Raw genomic sequence first — 21,861 nt, forward strand, 5'->3', positions numbered from 1 at the left:
ATCTTTTCATTTCATTTTATCATAGTAATGTTGGTCTCAATAGAAAAGCAATATCCCATGAATACATACATGTTGTAATTTGACCCCCCCCCCCCCCCCCCCCGGGAACAATTTAGCGACTACTCCAGAACCGCGGCAGATATAAATTTTTTCTTTCATGACTTTTTTTTCTTTTAAGTCTTACAATTTTTTTTAAACTATTTTTTTGAAAATCTGATGTATAGTTACAAAGTCACATGACCTTTTGTCGTTGCATGTCAGCCCGAAATTTGCTCATTTTTTGTGATTTGTGTACAAAACATAAGGAAATATCATTTTTCCTAAAAAGAGATAAAACATTGGTTATTTGTTATTTTTTAAAGCTTAGGTGTTTGTTTTGGGGTCAAAATAGTTGAATTGTAGTTAGAAATAAAAAATAAAACAACAAAACAATAAAATACATAAGTTTAAGAAGTTTAAGAAATTATCAAAAGAGATAACATAAGAAATAAGCTGGATCTTCCAATTTTGTTTGTCGCATTATTACTCCAAATGGTCTAACGAATATATGTAGTGAAAAAGAATGCTTAAATATGAATAATTAATGATTTATGGGCAAAAATTTGAATTGTATGACCTTATTTGCATAAAAAATGCAAATGGGTGGATTTTTCCAAAAATCGAAGTTACCATGCAAATTTTTGCAGCGATCGGCCGTGAAACAGCCGAGACCTTAGGGGGGAGGGGGTCAAATCGACCCCCCCCCCCCCCCGTTAAAAACTTGGTCTGAAATAGCCCGGTTAAAGCCGTGAAATTTAGTGAAAGCAGTATTTGTAGAAAAACATGTGGAAAATGGCACTTCGTTCAAAGTTGGCCTAATAACATGCAATCACAAAAATGTGTCTAACCTTCAAGAAATTGTCAGGGTTTTTACAAATTTGATTAAAAAATGTATGCAACACCTGAAATACAAAAGTGATAAGAGGGCTGGATACAGTCTTCAACAGTTGCATGGTAATCAATGAATTTCTAAGGGGGGGGGGGGTAATGAACCCTTCCATTGAGGGGTAGTATCAACAACTAGATAGTAGATACTATACAGTCACTTGGAATATCATATACATTGTTTTTAAAATATAGAGTACATGTATTATAATTTATAGGTGAAATGGAAAGCGAAAGGAAAGGAAAGGAAGGAGTGATCGAGATTGAGAAAGTTGTAAGCAGATCACAGAAATGTAAGCGTGTAGTTCTGGGAAGAATTTGTTGTATTCTTCTGTAGAGACGTTCTGAATGAGAGTTTCAAACCACAGCATTCTTTCGTGAAAAAAAGTGTGGCTGTCTAATTGAAAATCATATAAAGAAATATCAGCATACCATTACAAGCCTTTCCGTTGATACTCTTCTCATATCCGGCGTTACAGTCACAACTAAATGTCCCCATGATATTGTTGCATGTTCCATTGACGCACAAGGAGGAATCGTCATCACACTCATTAACGTCTAATCAGGGACAATTTCGAGAAGAACGTGTCATAATTAGCTGTTTAAGTATTATGATCTTGAGAGATTGAATATTTATTCAGTTACCTTTTATTCTGCATAGGTACTTAAAATGATTGAGATCAAATAATAACACCATTATTTAAATAGTATACTATTGACGAAAACGATTTAAGTAAAATGATAATATTGATTAAAATAGAAAACTAATAATAGTGATTAAAGTAAAACTGAAGTATGTCAATTTTAATTGACTCAGAGAAAGTCATTTTCACAAACACAACTTATATTCAACAGTTGAACTCTTGAATTGATATTCTGAATGTCTAAATTTCATAAGAGCCTTTTGGTGGCACCTCAGCTAAAGTTAAGTAGACATTTAATAATTCATCCTTTTGTGCCTGTTACCTACTAGATGGATGTCTGAATGCATGCAGTTAAAAATGATGCCTCCGCCATACAGCAATTTTACAAAACAAATAAGAAGCAACACATTCTCAGAATATCATGATTACAAGTTATTTTTCATATGTAATTATGACCCTTTGAACCTTTACCTTATGGCTCTAATATCTAATCCGTTCATTGGCTCTGTCCTGAGTTCGATAGTAATCCATCCGTCAGTATTGACAATGTGTTCACAAGCTAGTTTTGCATACATAATGAGCCCCATGACCTTTGACCTCATGATCCCCAAATCTAATCAGTTCACCAAGTTTGGCGGTAATCCATCAATTGGTTCACGATCAGGAGCTATTTTTGCAAACATAATGAGCCCTGTGACCTTTGAACTTGTGACCCCAAAATCAGTTCATTGGCTTTACAAGATACATGCATGACCCAAGTTCGGTGGTAATCCATCGATCAGGTTTTGAGATAACAAGATCACAAGCTATTTTTGCATACATAATAAGCACTGTGACCTTTAACCTCGTGACACACAAATCTAATCAGTTCATTAGCTCTGTAAGATACATACATGACCTAAGTTTGACGGTAATGCATCAATCGGTTCTTGATCACGAGAAGGGGACATACGGACGTATGTACGGATGAACGGACAACCAGATAAAACATATAACACTGTTTTTTTTTTTGCAGAGGCATTACAAAGAATACTGAACACAAGATGGCCCAAAATAATGCTTCTGTTGACATCTGTAATTTCAATCAGATTTGTGGACGAAATTACAAATACATTTTTTTTTTCTTTTATTGGGAAGGAAATCATCTTCAAGATCATCAATTTTTATGATGTAAATTTGTATTCAGGGGCTATTTCTGTGAGGCAATATCCTATTTCAAATGTGCTACTTTTGCAACAGCCTAGGTGCAGAGAGAAAACTATGTTCGATGGCTTTCTATAGAAACACGTTAGGTATTGATTTTCATTTATGTTGCCTTTGATGATGCCTCAGTCACGTATGATCTATGCTAGGATACGGCAGCCATAGGCGTTTCCTATCTTTTACAGGCTGTATGGGTCGCCGTAGGGTTATAGTCCTAGTTATAACTTATTCATTCCTAGGTTTGCCGTGCCGTGGAGCGGTTCCAGGCAAACCATACGTCGGGCACATGGTGGCCTTGCAGTATGTGCCACACCCTGCGGGCAACACAGGGCCCCGGCACGCCTCCCGTATTCATGCCTCACTGCAGCCACAGATTTCTGTCTCCACAAAATAAAATTAAGCTGTGCTGCTACGCTAACATATGTGACTGCTACAGTATATGACCGTGAGAATGTTGCAGCGGACCTATAATTACTATTGGCCTTATATATTTAAGACCCTACCACTGCTGTGGCAAATGTGACTGAGGCATCACAAAGCAAGAGCAGTCATGAATCTGTCCTTTGTTTTGCAAAACTAGCCAATTTTGAAATCAAAATTTCCTCACAAAAAAGCCCTACGATCAAAATACCTTACCCAAAATTGGTGTGACTTTACATGGACACAAATTGTCTTTGCAATTAACAAAAACAAAACAAAACAAGAGATGTTATTAGTGATGTCGTTGAAACTGTTGATCTTAGCTTCAACATTCTTTAATTGTCAACCTCTTTATTTTTTTTCACAATTCCATTAAAATTACAATTCAAACAGATAAAATTCAAATAAATACCTGTGGAGAAATAAATAAAACAGAAAAAAAGGAGAAGAAAGGAAAATTATGCAACATAATTAACAAAGAAATGAAAGTAAGAGGTTTGGTGGCATAAAAACCTTAAAGGTTTTCTTGAGGCGTCAATCCTGCATGCCGTTACAAAAAAAGTTGCAGTGACTATAATATATGAATGATAAAATTTTAAAAATTCAAATATTGAAAAATACATTGGCCAAAATGATTGTGTTTCTTTAAAAAATTGATATATTTTTATAGAGGAAAAACACTGAATTTAAGATATACTTACCCTGACATTCAGTTCCTGTTGAATCTACTGCAAATCCAGGAATGCATGAGCACATGTATGATCCCTCGTTATTTCGGCATATTCCATTGGCACAGAGATTCCCAGCATCGCACTCATTAATGTCTATACAGGAGACAACGGTATCAGTTAGAAGATGAAATCTTTCAACATTTTGATACACTTCATCAAATTTTTACACTGAAAAATAAATTACATGTAAGGAATGTGTCTTTACATGAAATACATGTAGGATTACATTTGAATGTACGTCTTCGTTTTTTAGAGTAAGATAAAATATTCATTATATTTTAATTAAGAGACGATGAAGCAGATTTGAATTTGGGATGGTAACTGGTTGGGGGGAGGGGGATTGTGTAAAGATGGATTAATTATAGGGGAATTCCACCTTTATAGCAAGAAAGCAACTCTACATGAAAGAAGCAAAATTCAGAAAAACATACCATTACAATTGACACCAGTGCCATCTAGTTGGAACCCTGCGTCACAGTTGCAAGTATAAGAACCGGCGGTGTTATTGCATGTTCCATTAGTACAGAGGGTGGAATCATCTTCGCATTCATCAATATCTGGCGGTAAAAGGAATCAAGAAATCCATACAGTATAACAACCGAATGATAGATACTCAACAAGGACATTTAACCCCTGGACAGTTACCCCCTGCAACTGCTCCAGCACAACAAGCGAGTTCGTAAATAGCTCTGGAACGCATGACCCCCAAATATCCTCAGATCTTTTACACTATGGATACGTCCCACTTGTGCATTTTAGAATAATGAAGTGATGGAGGTGCTTCATGAATACCTTTTGTTTGCCCTTTTGAGAAGAATACTTCCACCTGTGTATCAGATAAATGTACTGTCGGTACATAAATGAATAACTTTCATGAGCACGATCCGAGTATTCGTCTCAATGGTTTTACAATTTGGGTACGAATGACCTTGATCTGCCCATGCGCAAATCCTAATTACGAACTCGCTTATTACCCATGGCAATTACCCTGCCTGCCTTAGTGGATACCTCTCTATGAAGTCCACCTGTCTTAAGTGGGCACTTATAATGCCTCCCTCTAGGCAGAAATACAGATTAATGGTGTCATTACATTTTACAATAGCAATAGCCATTGTTAAATACCTTTTGACCTCTGATTTGCTCAGACATACAACTTTCTTTTTTTCATGCACATCAGTACATTTTTTGGTTTTAATCAAAACGCTATCATGTTACGTTTGCTACATACATTTTTATTTCAATTTACTCTCAGATTGCATCACACTGTGAACACATTTTGATCTGTTGTTTCATTAAATCATTAGTGTTCAATTGTTACTGCAATTTTATGCCCTTGCCAAATATTTAATTTGGGCTTCTTTCTCCAATATAATGTGCAATATTTTATACGAAATTACCCAATATTGTTATTTAAATCTCATTCTAATTTTATGAACAACTTTCTTGATTTAGATGAAAGCTGTGTTTACATCTATAAGTGAAAAACTGAATTTTTACGGTTTAATTTCATCTCTTCCAATACATATTTTTATGCTTAATTTCAATTTGTGAAATATAAATGTTTAGATCAATTGTTAAATACTTTCTGAACTATTTCACTCAAAACAAGTTTCCATTTTTTCTTCTCCATTCTCTCCTTTTCACAATCTTGGTCTTTCAACATAAAAGTGTATTACTAGTTTACTAAATCAAACAAATTATTTCGTTTTGCGATTTCGATTTTATCTGATCAATGCTATATAATTTCTGCAAAAGTTAACTTATAATATGTATTTTTGTTTTTCATATTCTAAATTTGTTTGTAACTTGAAAATGTTCAGACTGCGAGCTGCTTGTTTGATGTGCTTTTACATTAACCAAACCAACATAATAATGGTATGTGTTAAAGAACTGTTCTTGATAGGCATAGTGTCTACAGTTGCCAATTTTCCTGTTTCCCTTTGGTAGCCTTGATAAACAGGTGTTAATGAATATTAATACCAAAGTGATATGTTTATGCATGTTTTTCTTTGTTACAAAATTCCCTTTTACATACCAATACAAGCAGTTCTTGCTCCGTTTTCAATATATCCGTCATTGCAAGTACAGAAGAAAGACCCAATGGTGTTAGTGCACATTCCGTTAGTACACGGGACTGGATCATCGGCACATTCATCAACATCTGCAGCAAGAAAAACAACAATATAAAACACATTATCATGTTCAGGTTTAATCCTTTGCAGTTTACAGTATTCCAACATTATTCCTTTTCCCTCCACACATTATTGGGCCGTAAATTATGTATAATTCCCATGTAAATTAAGTAACAATAAAAATGTATGTTGCTTTCATGGAAACTTCAATTTGAGTACAATAAATATATCTGACAAGCCCCTGACCAGACTGCCCAATTGTGATTTGCAAGGATGTAGTGATCTCATATTTCAAACACTTGTAACTTTCTTATTGTTTCAATTTACATCATACTTTCACCATTGTGTTTCTCTTATTTTTCTGCTTCATGAAACAAAACTCATTGCAAAAGTTGGACTGCCCTTTAAAGAGATATGGTCTGCAGTTTCTATAGTATGGCATAAATGCTACATCTGACACGGACTTGATGGAAGTTGCATTAATTTGGGCAGAAGTATCGCACACAGCGGATTCAACGTGCCAAAAAGAAATTCCCCATCCCTCTCTTATATTAGGGGAAATACCCAAATGGTACGGTCAATTCCCAAGGAAAACTCTTGCTTATGTGTCTTTATGCCGTCCTTACCCTCTTGATTGACTATACTTTCGGCTCCTAAAACTCCAAAGCGCTGGTTACTTGGTAGAGCATTGTTGAACAACGATTCCAATACTGTGTCGTTGATATTTAGTGTTATTTCAACATCTGTCCTGAAGTCTATGACAGCATAGGGACTGGTCACATTCACATGTGATATTGTAGCCATGAAAACAGATTCCCCAAGTTCTGAAATGCCTTGGAGAAACATCAGCATCTAAAGATAAAATGACACACATTCACATGAAATTGCATGTTCTTCAAAAGTCAAAAACAAAATTTTCCAGGGAGGGGGAATGGGGAGACCTTTAGTTTCTCGTGAAGCCCATATTCTCTTCTGTAATATGAAACCATTATTATCATTATGATTTTAACTAGATCAATTAGTACTGTTTTTTAGGAGGGTGAATTTGGGGGGAAATCAGAGTTAATCCTTAAAAAAGATTTCAGTCTCATTTTTTTGTTCAGCCTACTGTTAAAAAGGACTTTACTTCTGTGACTTGAGCAGGGAGACAATTCTAGAAGATATGGCAATTAAATCTAAGTAAAGGTGTAACAAAAAATCTCTTTCTTTCCAGAGGTGGTGTTTAATTTTTATTCTTGTCACCTGTGAATGCACACAACAAGGCACAATATATACAGGTGTATCTAAAGTGTAATAACAATCCCCCAAAACTATTTTCCATCTCACTATATTATTCAAAGTATAAGCTTCAATTATTGGTTCTGAAAAAAAAATAATTCTAGTTTATAATCACTCTCAATAAACATAAAAGTGACTGGTGATGCGCATGTACAAGTTGTGATACAATAGAGGCTGCATGCAGTTTGATCTATTCTCTTTTTCCAGTTTCAGTTTATTGTTTCATATTTTGCATACATCACATATATATATATATCACATTTTGTAAATGATTCACACACAGAAATGGATAAAAAAAAAAAGTCTATTCTAAGACAGAGACTAAATCAGAAACATGAATGCTAGAGTTGCTTTTATTCAAGTAATGTAACAAATTAAGATATTTTAAACAAATGTGCATTATCTGTACAAATTTGCATGACCTGTATACACGTCCAATACCTGTATGCCTTGGCAAACAACTACAACGACAACATTATCAAAAGAAAGCATTTTGTTCATACTTCTAATCTGCTGGCCTACAGATTACCGGGTTAGGTCGATTTGATGTTGATTATATGCAATCTAGCTGTAGACAAATTACAGTTGTAGGTGATTAGTACACTTAACAAACAAAAATGAAAGTGGAACAGACTACTATTTAGTCAATAGTGAGTCCATATGGAATTGACTTACGTCACGTTCAAGTTGCTCTTGATTTGTAGCAGGTTCGATAAAAGATGGATTGGCAGCAATTAAGGCACCGAGAATGGCTTCAAATCTTACCCTCAGTTGCAAGGTTAAGGACGCTAAAATATGATTAAAAAATAAAACTTTGTTTTTCATTAGTTCTTGTAATTACTTGAAGGGGAAGTCCACAAGTATATATCGTGTTGGTTTGACCCTATATAGCCAAAGCTATTTTGAAACTGCATAGCCCGGGAGGCGGGGGTTGCCCCTTCCCCTAAAAAGTGATAACTTTCATGCATGTCAAGTGAAGTGTAAAGAATACTATGGTAATTTCAATTGTTAGACAAATTCACTATTTGCATATTTATGGTAATTTATGCTTATTAAGCCCCCCCCCCCCCCCCCCCCCCCCCCCCCCCCCCCCCCCCCCGGTAGGATGCGACCGTCATTGTTGGTCAAACTGTTTTTGAATGTCAATTCACGTCTGGCTGTAATGCTCCCCAGGTAGTGGAGATTGTGCACACTGTGTGTGCGGGCATGCACTGAATCCAATGACCGGGGTAATAGTATATCTGTAAAGCACTTAGAGACGTCCGAGATGTATAAAGCGCTATATAAATGCTGAATATTATTATAATTACCTTCACAGATTCCTTCAATTTCAGTGAAGCCCTCAGTGCAGATACACCTGTAGTCTCCCACAGTGTTGATGCATTCTCGACTCATGTTACAGACAGGAGTACTTTCTGCGCACTCATCTTTGTCTAAATGGGGAAGCAGGTAATACAAATAATGGATCAAGCTCGATATCCATAAGGACCGCTATTCATAAGGACCATTATTCATAAGGACCGCCATTCATAATAGTAATAAAAATAATGATATTTGTGGTTTGCATATAGCTTAATACCCCGGTGATGATTCTAAGCCCTGTACAGATATTCAAACATATATTTGCAGTATTTGTATGGCTATACAATTTTTCAGTGTCTTACACTTGAAATAATTGCTGGTATCAAGATTTTACAAAAAGACTTTACCTGTTGCCTCTGAAGAGAGTTTGGATAACTGTTCCCGTATGCAATGGGATAATTTCAAACACCTATAATTATCTTGTTATGTGTACAGAAGTTGTAGGGAATTAATTTACTTTGTCTAATGTTAACAACAGTTCCTAAAAAAGGTATATTCAATTTCTTCAAAATAGACAATTATTGTAAAGTGTAAATTTGTTTTTTGGGGTAGTCCTTCACGTTTCTGTTCATCACTCATTTAGCACTGTTTGATGATAAAATGAGAAAAGATGTTAAACAAATTTGGTATTTTCTCAATGTATATACATGTACTACTAGTGGAGGCCTATATGACAACTCTTTGATATTTAGAATGCATGATTCATATTCTAGCACCGGCAGTGATATAGATTGGCGACCATAATTATACTGGACATGTACAAGAAAAGATCCTAAACAAATTTTGTATTTTCTCAAACAATGTATATACATGTACATCTAGTGGTATATAATAACTCTTTGATATTTAGAATGCATGATTCATATTCTAGCACCGGCAGTGAAATAGATTGGCGACCATAATGATACTGGACATGTACAAGAAAAGATCCTAAACAAATTTTGTATTTTCTCAAACAATGTATATACATGTACATCTAGTGGTATATACATGTACATCTAGTGGTATATAATAACTCTTTGATATTTAGAATGCATGATTCATATTCTAGCACCAGCAGAGATATAGATTGGCGACCATAATTATACTGGACATGTACATGCAGTATGCTTGACTGCAAATGCTTTTAAATAACTGCCAAATTCTAGTAATCAATTTGTTCACATACTTATAACATCACAAAACTTTATACTTTACTTTGTAAGGGATGAATAATTTAGTTGTTAACTGTACATGTACATGCAGTCTCTTTGTCACATGTACATGTATTTGCAGGCGGTACAGCAAGAACTAAGGGACCTTCTCGTTTAAACTGTACATCATCATTGACCAAGGTCAGCATTTTCCCTCTTACAAGGGGTTACTAGCTTTCGCGCCATGATGACGCTCTCTCCCTCCACTTATTCTAATTTTCCCGAGCATCCTCCTTACTTACAATGATAATACAAAAACATAGTAATTCCATATCATTTACCAATGCAGGTCTTGGGTGAATCATTCTGGTACCCAGAAGTACATGTACACACAAAATCACCTCCTGTGTTCTCGCACGAAGAGATGTCTGGAGGACAGGTGTTTTGGACGTTGTCACATTCATTAAAATCTGTCGGGAATAATGATATAAATAACAATATTAATAATGATAATAATAACAAATTGATTTATACAGGAAATAATACAGAGCCTCTGTAGTCTTCCCCTTATTCAAACTACTAATATTTTCTCTGTCAGAATGATCCATTTATTTTGTGGTTTTCCTGTATTCTATTGTATTCCCAAGAATGATGGGTAGTTTTACTACTAGAGATTCTAAAAAGGCCCGGCTATTTGAGGTCATAAGATGGCCGGGGGGGGGGGGGGGGGGGGGGGGGGGGGGCATTACGCCCCCCCCCCCCCCAAGATTTCGGCCGATCGCCGAAAAAATGTGCACGAATGTCAAGTGAAGTGAATAGAATAGTAAAATTAATTTTTGAAAAATTCACTCATTTGCATATTTATGGCAATTTATACAAATAAGGTCATAAAATTCACCTTTTTACCCATGAATCATATATTCTTTATATTTAAGCATTTTTATGTTACTACATGTATTTGTAAGACCATTTGAAACAATATTATGACGATAAATTTGGAAGAGCTAGATTATTCCTTATGTTATCTCTTGTTTTGATAATTTCTTATGTATTTCATTGTTTTTTCAACTTTTGTAATTCATTGTTTTTTATTTCTAACTACAATTTAACTACTTTGACTCCCAAAACAAACACCTAAATTTTAAACAAGACCCAATAACCAATGTTTTATCTCTTTTTTAGGAAATATGACATTTCCATATATTTTGTACACAAATCACAAAAATGAGCAATTGTTGGGTTGACATGCGAAGACAAAAGGTCATGTGACTTTGTAACTGTACGCCTGATTTAAAAAAAAAAATTGTTTAAAGATGCGAAAACGATATCCGTAGGTAGGAAAGTTGTCAAAAAGTAGAACAAATTGTGAAAAACAGAGTTAATTCATATGATGTATTCATATGAATTCCATACTTAATATAAGATTCATATATTATTTTTGTTATTTACCATCCCTGTAAAAAGATACCATACCTGTACAATTGCTATCCATATTCTCCCTCACATAACCTTCGGAGCACATGCATTCATAAGAGCCCTCCAGATTAGTGCAGTTACTGTTTGGTCCACAGAATTGAAGGACATCACTGCATTCATCTTGATCTACATATCCATAGACATACATTGGATGGGAAATGAAAGGATACAATATCAATTACAGATTATTTTTGGATGTACATTGGATGTAAACTGCAAAGCTTGTTACTCTTAATAAGTTTTGAAAAGATTATTTATCAAAATGTATTTGTATACAACTACATGTTCGTAATCATGGTATTCAAGTCATTGAGCTATTATCATAATCATCATTGTAATTATTATTGTTTTTATCAACATTATAGTTACGATTACCATGATTATCATAAATAATATTACTATTGTTATTATTATGATTATTATTATTGCAATTAATATAATTATAATTATCATTAGTATTATCAGCATCATTGATATTAATATTACTATTGTCATTATTATAACTACCATTATCCTTATTTTTCTTTGTTTCCCCTTCTTCTTATCATTATTGTCATTATCTTCATGATCTATACCTGAGCAGGATATCCCATCTCCCTCGTAACCATTGTTGCATTTGCACGAATAGTTTCCAAGAGTATTCACACAAGACGCTAGTTGATGGCATGTGAACAAGGATGGATTCTGACACTCAATGATATCGGTACATGCCGCGTAGGGATCACCTTGGAAACCAGGCATACAGGAACATGTGAATGCACCTTCATTGTCTGAACAGTCAGCATACACACCACACGGCGGGTCTACTTCACACTCGTCGATATCTACATTAAATGACAATATGAACATCATACAGTGAGACCTGTCTACAAAGAATACTCAAGAAAAGCAGCCTTTACATGTATAACTACTCTTTTTTGTTTATGTTTCATTGAGAAACTTTATTGAAGAGAACCATAAAATGAGGTCGATTATAAAAATAATTTGTAATTTAATTGTATCTCGTGCATAACAATTACAATTCAATTCTCTAGGTGTTTTACATTATATTGGATAACATAAACATAATGCAGAAAGATATAATAACTGCAAGCGAAGATAGGTCTAAAGGGATTTCCTAAAGTTTTGAAAGAAAATACTTTTTTCCTAATTGTTATGAGTAGAGACTTCAACAGAGCAGGAGCTGATGTCACGATGGATTGGTTTTCTGTATATGTCCTTTCTATTCAGGTGGTCACTATGAAAAGCAGGTTTCACTGAAATTAAGCCTATGATGATGTAATACACACGCATATACATACATATACATGCTCTGTTCATCAATAGAGCTGTTTGCTAATTTTATGCTGACAACTCAGATGCTTGCCATAGGCTTTCAAGACATGGCAACAAATACTGAATGCAAATTTGATTCCATCAAAAGTATAGCCATACATAGGCCCTGACTTAAATAACTATTAACCAGGGGTTCTGCACAAATATATATTCATTATCAAACCGGTCTATTACTGACAGACAAGAATTATTGACAGCAATAAAGAGATTAAAAAGAGTATAAACACTATATGATTAATTGATAATCATTGTTACTTTAATATTTATATTCATAGACTTTTTTACATGATTTGAATACATAAAATAATTCAATAAGTAAATGAAATGAAAATTTCATCAATGTAATACATTCATATTTCATCCTCAGCACATATCCATTGAAAATGCAGATTAAAAATGTCAATTGAATTGACATGGTTTATCAAATGTAACAATTGTTACAACTAAAAGCTACATTGAGAGGTTAAATATTAAATGATAAAAAACATAATACATTCAAGATATTATACAAGAGTAAAAAATAAAATAATAACCATAATCTTGTATTGATATAGACATCTTTGTCTTAATATATGCGACTACAAAGAGATTGAGAGCAGTTATAGGAGAGTAAACTGTTCTTTTGTGTTTAGTCCTATTGATGACTACTTGAAATTGTTGAGATGGAAGTAAAAGGAGAGAAGTTGTGAGGTAAAAGGAGAGAGAGGTATTCTTTTGTGAGTAAATGCCTGAAAAAGGCTGGTGAACCTAGAAATGAATCCGGAGAGGGGGAAAGAAAGAGAGAGATATTTGTTTTTAAAGGGAAAGTCCACCCCCAAAATAAGTTTGTTTCGATAGAGGCAGAATAATAAGAAAATCAGGTGAGTGAAAGTTTGAGCAAATTCTGAATGAAAATAAGAAAGTTATGAATTATTGAAGTTGTGATCAATCAAATACAAATTGGCAACTCTGTGACTTATTATACGAGCTCTCCTTCATTTGCTTTGTGCATAATATTCCATAAAAATCATGTTTTCTTCGTTATTGATGACGGAATATATATTTGTTCCTTGCAGGGGGAGTATAGAAACATATTTGCAATTATTATATTTAGGGTGCATGTATGGTTGAAATTTTTCTTGAGGGAAAATTAAAATTTTAGATTTTTTTAGTACTGAGCAAATGGAAGTTGAGCTCGCATGATACGTCATAGAGTTGCCAATTTGTGTTTGATTGATCACAACTTCAAAAATCCTAACTTCCTTATTTTTAATCGGAATTTGCTCAAACTTTCACTGACTTGTTTCTCTCATTTTTCTACTCCTATTAAAACTAACTTAATTTCAGGGTGGACTTCCCCTTTAAATATTGTATCTACTTACTTGAGCAACTTAGACCATTCCCAGTATAACCTTCAAGACAGGTACATGAGAAGGACCCATCTGTGTTGTTGCATGCAGCATTCTCATCACAAGGAGATTGATCACACTCATTATTATCTTTTAAAGAAAGTGAACGTTTGGATGGATTAATTCTTATAGCATGTACAGAATAAAGGAAAAATAAACGAAAATGGTATTAAGAAATGTTGTATAAACTATAAAGTATTATTATACAGCGAAAGGAGCGGCATACTACCTGTAGACAACATCATCGTATACAGAAGTTAATTTCAACAAAGTCAGTTTATATGACAGGTTTCCGATCACTAGAGCATTTCCGCGCATATTCTGTTGAATCTTTTTTTTTCCTCTCATATATTATATCTCGCATAATGTAAATGTCTTTACATTTGTATGTATTTGCATTTAATACGTAAAATGTGTGCTTTTCTTTAAGGAATTAGAAAATAAATGAATCTGCAATGTCGTACCTACACAGCTGAAGCCATTACCAGAGAATCCTGGCATACACATACAATTGAAAGAGCCACTTGTATCCATGCAATTCGCGAAGACGTGGCATGGGGAAGTAGAAAGGCACTCATCGATATCTATATGAGGAGTACACACAACATAAACAAGAACAAAGAGTGAGATGTGAAAGTGGGTACTCTCAGAGTTTTTCATATTGGAGTGGGTGTTCGTCAGGGATCGGTCTTATCTCCACTGCTGCTCACTACTATGCAGGGCGCGACAAACCCGCTTGCCCGACGTCCCGGGGCAACCAAATTGAGCCGTCGGGCAAGTAAATCAAATTATCACTTGCCCGATTCGGGCAAGTGATACTTTTACAGTAATTTCCTAGTGTCCAAGAACTCTACCATTCACCCGTCAACTTCTTACCCGTCGTCAAAATCCAGAAGCAAAAAAGCGATCGTTCCGATTTCGAAAAAACTTCACAGACAGCTAGCCAGCTCAGCTAGCTCAGCGCGCATGCAACAGTGACACTTCAAGCCATGAATGCCGCTCCGCCTCCACGCACGGCCGGCCGTGAGCTAGCTAGAGACAGCTAGCGCGATCGTACCAGCTGCGAGCTTATTCGCGCTCTCTCTCTCTAGCTCTGCAGGCCGCACCGACAGGCCTTTGCTATTCTCTGATTGCCGATTGGTTGAATCACGCCAAATATGACGTCATTATTCTAGGGAAATGAACACGTGCGAATCGGAATGGAATAAACAACAGGGATTTTCTAGTAAGTACAAAAAGTCAAATGTTTGATATTTATTCATAATGACTGTTAATGATTGTGAACATATTATTTAAAACTCGCTGCTCATATAAATCAGATGAATGTTTTTGTCTCGTTTTCAATTTATTACTGCGGTCTCAAGATCCGACCGAGCGAGTCATTTTGATAATAGTATCGAGACCCCCAGAATATAAGCCGTTGTTGTTTTGTTTTCATGGTTTTAGCGACGTTGTTTAGTCTAGTTTTCGCATACTTATCCGAGATTTATCGTAAAATATCTTCAATATTATTATTTAGTAAGAATTTACAAATTTTGGCATGATATTTATAGCAGTGAATGATGAAATAAAAATGTCCGTACTTTATTTAAAATAGTTGATTACCCATTATTTACATGACGTTTCTTGATGGAAGAGTTGACCCAAATTATTAACAGCTGAAAATTAGCCTACGTTTCCAAATGACAGCGGCTTGCACAGACACACATGTGATGTTGCACCATGGTACATGTGGCTACCATTAATGACATGTTTGTATCATATTTTTTACAACAGGGTCATTATGCTTTTTTACATGACTGAATATTAAAAACTTAAACCTGCTTGAACCATTCTACCTTGCCGAGATTCATGTGAATCTGATTATTTATGGAGAATCAATAAAATGCGTTTTTTAAACCTTCAACCATCCTTTGTTGACCATTTTCTTTGACATATTAGGTTATTATTCAGTACAGTTACACTGTACATGTATGTGCATTAATTTGCTATCTAAAACACTAACTTATCATTACGAGATAATAAATGCTTTAACCTCGAGTCCTTTTTCGCTTTAAAGTTTTGGGCAAGTGGAAATATTGTTTGGGCAAGTAAATTGAAAACCCACTTGCCCGACAGGGCAAGTGGTGAAAAAAATTCTTGTAGCACCCTGCTATGGTTGATTTTTTTTATTGGAACCAGTAAAGAAAGATGTGCTATGAAAATGTTGTTTGCAGATGATTAACTTTTGATGGCTGAATCAATGCAGCAGCAGGTGAGGGATTTCACTGGAAGTTCATTTGGACGGACGGACAGACAACCCAAATCTCCTACAAAGTTCAATATTTGTGCTGTTTTGGGCTCTTTAACTTACCTCAACGTAGGGCCTACTCCACATTCTTGTAAAATAATGTTATACAATCACTTAATAAAATAAATTATGATAGTATTGGGGTAATTGTGAAGTCTGGTTGTGGGCCGAAAATAAAAAAACTAAAAAATTATGCCTAAAAGAATAAAAGAAAATAATTTTGTGTAGTTTGTTTCCATGTCAGCTGGAGGAGAACTTGAATGGGATAGGAGAGAGAGAATACATTACTATTATTTCTATTTTGAAATCAATTTATTTATGCTAAATTTTTGGCGGATATTTCAAATCTTGTTCAAGCCCTGCATCAACCTATAATTTTTTTTTCTCCTGGACTATTATGTCTCTTTCCTTTCAAAAGTTTGACCAATAAAGTGAGGTTGAAATTAAGTTTGAAAAAGTAAATGCCTTACTTGTACACATTGCTCCATTTCCCATGTAGCCATCATTGCATGTACAGGAGAAGGACCCTTCTGTATTGGAACATGCAGCATTGGTATCACAATCATGCGTACCATCAAGACATTCATCCCGATCTAAAATAATATAAAGAAAAACAAAATTGATCAACGCTTCTAATCGTCCGAGTACTAAGTCATATAAACATGATAGAATGAATTCAAGTGAAATCTTGCAGATCATTCATGTCTGGCACTCCGTTATTATTACTCCGGCTTTAGAACAGCTGCCATCACTGTGCTTGAACAATATGCACTCTTCTAAAAAATCAAGGGTGTTTTGATTTAAGCTGTGGTGCGAAACCATTGTCAAAACCTCCATAACAAACATATCTTTAACAGTTGGGTTGCTTCCTTTGTCTCTATGAACAGTCATTCATTTGCCACTTTGCACAAACGAATAGGGACCAACTGATAATTATATGGATTGCTACATGTGTGTCCAAAACAATCCAGGCTTTGCACAATTTCCCATTTCCTGTGTCGAATAGCTCCATAACAACACTTAAATAATCTTGCACTGGAAACAGTTAAATAATCTTAAACTCTTTTGTTTACTGTATCTACCCCATGCTAAGGAGATTATTTGTGTGGCATATAAAGACATAATAACAGATATTGAACATGAAGATGAGAACTATATACTTCCAAGGTTTTAACAAATATGTGTTTAGCCGTAATTATACAAATAATTCAAGTGCGCATGTGCATAGTAAATAAACACTGTACGCAGGTTAAGTCACAATATGATAATGGATTAGACTTGTGGAGTTCAACTAGTATAACCAAACAGCATAATGCACTTCTCAGTGTGTGAATCAATTTCCTTGCCATTTGGAACTGCATGTATTTTATCATAATTTTAATTTGCATGTGCCAGAAGTGAGAAACCATGTCTCCAATGAACTTTAAAAATTTTCGCCCAAATTGAGTTAAGCACAAAAAGTAAAGCTCACTATGTTTACAAGTAGAGTGTACTTTAGCTTCACAATGAATCAATATCATAAGGCCAAATATAAGTACAGAGGGGGGGGGGGGGGGGGGGTTAATGTTTTATAAATGTGATGTCTATGTAACGTCAATAAAAAAAGAAATGCATATTTAACAAAAAAATTGAAGAGATGCAACTGAAACAGAATTGTTCTGGCAGCGCATAGTCATTTGATAAAAAAAAATTATTTCATCTTCCATGTGTATTAGTTTATTTCATAACAATAGTTTTACCTGGATATTGTCACATTTTTGGCCCCAATTTCATGGAATTTACATAAAGGAATAATATAATCAAGGCCTACCTGAACAACTTCTTCCGTTTACATCGAGCAAGAAGCCTGTTACACAGGAACAGTCGTATCCTCCTGGGATGTTATCGCAGTTCATTTCACAACGATTCTCCCCAATGCATTCATTGATGTCTAAAGGAAATAAGAGGGATAAATAAACACAGATATTGAATCACATTAAATTTTGCTATTAACCGTAGAACAAAATTAAAACATAAAATTTGAAAATACAATGTACATGTATATTCAAAAGATACCAAACCGGCAGCTGCTCAATAATGAATCCCAAAGTCATGTAAAGTTTTTGTAAGCACTTACTAGATTTTGTTGATATTTGGATGTAATGGGAACTATCAGATGCCTTTTAATGGAAAATTGTGCCAGAGTTTCAATAAAATGAATCACACTTGACTGCTCTCAAACAAATAATTTGATTAGTGAGTTGCACATATATAAGAAGTGAACAACAAATAATTAGAACCGTAACAGAAAGATGATACACAATATTTTTGCAACAAGCTTTTGTCACATGTTATACCAAGAACTCCAGTTGAAAATATGTCTTCTCTGAGGTGATGGGCATAGCAGTTTTTTCTCAGGGGTTCGGCCCAAAAGAAAATAGTCAGCATGCCATTACCCAAGATCTTTAACTGTATTGGTGCCTCAAAAAGAGTGCATGGTATATTCGATTTATATCCCTCATCAACAAATGAAAAATTAAAAATGTCAGCTATTTAGAAATGCATCTGGAAATAAATATCCACTTTAATATACCTTAGTCCAAAATATGCACAAAAAAAGCTTGTGAAGAGTGCTGCCCATTTCACAGTGGCTGCAGTGGCAATATCGTGATAGGCCTATCGATGGCTTGGAACAGTAATATAAAAGGCTTTACCCCGGTTGACGTCATGCAAACTCCATTTTGGGCTCCATGGTGGAAGTATTCAATGTCATGTGAGCCATCAGTAGCCAATCCTTGCACTTGGACTTTTTAAATGTAGAATATATGTGTAAATACAGGCAAGTATGTGCTCACTTGGAGCCCTATATATGTTTTCAAGTAAAGTGGAGTTCAGAACGTACAATCCATTGTCAATTGACATTGCCCATGTCATTTCACTTCACACATGGTCTAATCTTAGATCTAGTATGGCTAATACCTTAAAGGTACTATGTCCCATTTGCAGGCCGAAAAAATGAAAAAGTTAAATTCCAACTGAATTTGAAAGATACTAATTTAGAACTTCCCTAAAAAATGTGGGGCTTGAAAATGTTTTCAAGTGGGAAAATAATGACTATTAGTTGTCAAATCGACTTTAGGGCTATAGAGCCCAAAAGTAATAGTCTTGATTTTCAGACAATTGTACCGAACGGTCATACGTTTTATGCTGGCAAAGATTCAATCAGTTTAATCTTGGCCATCACAAGAAGTGGGTTATTGATGTAGACAAATGCTCATGTACCCTTTACAAACTCTTTTCATGTATGTTATTACCAAAGAAGAAAAAAAGCCAGTCAGTCACTAAAGTGTCTGACAGTGAAGTCTAGCAAGTAAACAGGTTTCCTTGCATAATTTGAATATGAGGACACTGTTAACGTTTAAATTTCACAAATAGGACATACATGACATATTCATAATTCCTGCAAAGTTCTACAGCATTTGAGGTTGGTTGCAAAAGGGACATAGCACCTTTAATACATACTTATATGTGATCCATAATATATAAGGACAAAATAGGTTGGTATTGTTCATACCTGTGCAGTTGTTTATAGTTGAATTGAATTCATATCCAGTCTGACTGCATACACACTCGTCCGCGCCTGTAGAATCAATGCAGACACCAAGGCCACATGGCAGGGAACAACTGGCAGTAACTGCAATATTCAAATTAAAGAATTTCAGATAGAGTATTAAAAATAAAATGTGATAGTAATTGGGGAGACATATCTGCAATTATTATCAGGCCCGCAGAAAAAATGGAGAAACAGAATGGAGAAAGTTTGAAATAAATTGGAAAAATAAAAAAAAGTTATGAATATTTGAAATACAAAAAACACTATATCTGAAATCTGAAATTGGGAAGTTGGTCAGTGAATAATAACAATCGGACAACCTCTCCCATTTTTCATGTACACACAAATCTTAATTTTGTTCATTCTCTTAACCCTATTTAGCCGGGGGGCATTTTTCACGATATGTTTCAACGCAAGAAAATCTTGCACTGAAATGTTGTGACTTTTTTTTTTTGAGTCTTGCGCATCTTTTGAAAGAAATTTTTTGAAAATCGGACCTACCATTACAAAGTCACGTGTCCTTTTTTCTTTGCATGTGAGCCCAAAAATCGCTCATTTTTGTGATTTGTGTACAAAACATATGGAAATCTCATTTTTCAAATAAAGAGATAAAACATTGGTTATTTGGTCTTGTTTATAGTTTAGGTGTTTATTTTTGGGGTCAAAATAGTTGAATTATAGTTGGAAATGAAATACTAGAAAATTTAATTTGTCATGGGGACGAATTAGGTGGTCTGTCTTCACTTATGATAGATTTGAGAATGGGAGAAGTTATATAGACATAAACAACAAAGACAATAAAATACAGTTAAAAAAACAAAGAAATACATAAGAAATTATCAAAACAATAGATATTATAAGGAATAACCTGGCTCTTCCAATTTTGTTGGCTGTATTATTATACCAAATGGTCTAAATAATATATGTAGTGAAAATTAATGTTTAAATATGAAGAATATATGATTTATGGATAAAAATGCGAATGTTATAACCATATTTGCATAAATTACCATATATCGTCCTTGTTTTCACGAAGTGACGGTAGTGAGGAAAATCGTAACGCAAAGTGAATGCAATTTTTTTTCACTACCGTCACTTCGTGAAAACAGCGACGATATGTGCAAATGAGTGAATTTTTCCAAAAAAATTGAAATTACCACAGTATTCTATACACTTCACTTGACATGCATGCAAATTTTTGCGGGGATAGGTCGTTTCACGGCCGAGATCATAGGAGGAGGGGGGGGGGGGGGGGGGGGCTTCTAAGACTATGCAGTTTCAAATTAGCCCAGGATATATAGGGTTAAGTAAGTTAAGTGCCTTCTCCATTGGGGCAGTTACTACAAAATATATTGTGGGTACCATATCATTATAGGTCCTAGAAGAGACTCTCCTGGGTTATATATTTAAACAAAACACTTTTGAGTTATTATGTGTTGCAAAACATAGAAAAGATGTCCAGCTTGGAATGTATTTTTGTAACGCGAATATAGTTGGCGTAGCAATGGATATTCCAAATGACTACCGTATTTGCCGGCGTAAGGGCCGCAGTATTTTTGGAAGAGAAAATATCAAAAAGTCGGGGTGCGGCCTTTACGACGAAAGAGTAAAAAAAAAAAAAAAAAAAGTCAAAACCAACACGATTTTGCACGTATGGGACTAGAAACAGTAAAATAACAATACCACTATGGTACAGGACATTTCCAAACATCTTACCGACAATTTTATCTTGCAATGTTGACATGAAGACGAAAATAACTTCCTAAAAACAACATTTGTCGATATATCTTGATCTAAGTTCGTGCCAATGCATTGCAAAAGTAAAGGAAGGGACTGTTTAACGAACCTGCCGCGAAGCATCCATCCGAAGTCGCCATTTTGTTTTTCCATTTCATGCAATTTCGCATTACACCGTACATTGTGGTAGGGGTATATCGGACACCAAATCTGCCT

At 34.9% G+C, this 21,861-nt stretch overlaps 1 protein-coding gene across 1 annotated transcript in view; it reads right to left on the bottom strand.

The window, feature by feature from the left end:
• Window positions 1-21,861, bottom strand: part of LOC589875 (fibrillin-1) — an 88,628-nt gene that overhangs the window by 23,551 nt on the left and 43,216 nt on the right. Inside the window, exons 23-37 of the mRNA XM_030989122.1 lie at window positions 19,870-19,989; window positions 18,127-18,246; window positions 16,787-16,909; window positions 14,491-14,610; window positions 14,000-14,116; window positions 11,879-12,127; window positions 11,301-11,429; window positions 10,169-10,297; window positions 8,643-8,765; window positions 8,008-8,120; window positions 6,681-6,906; window positions 5,958-6,083; window positions 4,354-4,479; window positions 3,893-4,015; window positions 1,357-1,482 (exon numbers count right to left, since the gene is read on the bottom strand). Of these exons, the coding sequence (XP_030844982.1) occupies window positions 1,357-1,482; window positions 3,893-4,015; window positions 4,354-4,479; window positions 5,958-6,083; window positions 6,681-6,906; window positions 8,008-8,120; window positions 8,643-8,765; window positions 10,169-10,297; window positions 11,301-11,429; window positions 11,879-12,127; window positions 14,000-14,116; window positions 14,491-14,610; window positions 16,787-16,909; window positions 18,127-18,246; window positions 19,870-19,989 (2,070 nt within the window). The remainder of the gene's footprint in view (window positions 1-1,356; window positions 1,483-3,892; window positions 4,016-4,353; window positions 4,480-5,957; window positions 6,084-6,680; window positions 6,907-8,007; window positions 8,121-8,642; window positions 8,766-10,168; window positions 10,298-11,300; window positions 11,430-11,878; window positions 12,128-13,999; window positions 14,117-14,490; window positions 14,611-16,786; window positions 16,910-18,126; window positions 18,247-19,869; window positions 19,990-21,861) is intronic.

The sequence above is a fragment of the Strongylocentrotus purpuratus genome, unplaced genomic scaffold (genome assembly GCF_000002235.5).
Source record: "Strongylocentrotus purpuratus isolate Spur 01 unplaced genomic scaffold, Spur_5.0 spur5_scaffold_18, whole genome shotgun sequence".
Taxonomy (NCBI): Eukaryota; Metazoa; Echinodermata; class Echinoidea; order Camarodonta; family Strongylocentrotidae; genus Strongylocentrotus; species Strongylocentrotus purpuratus.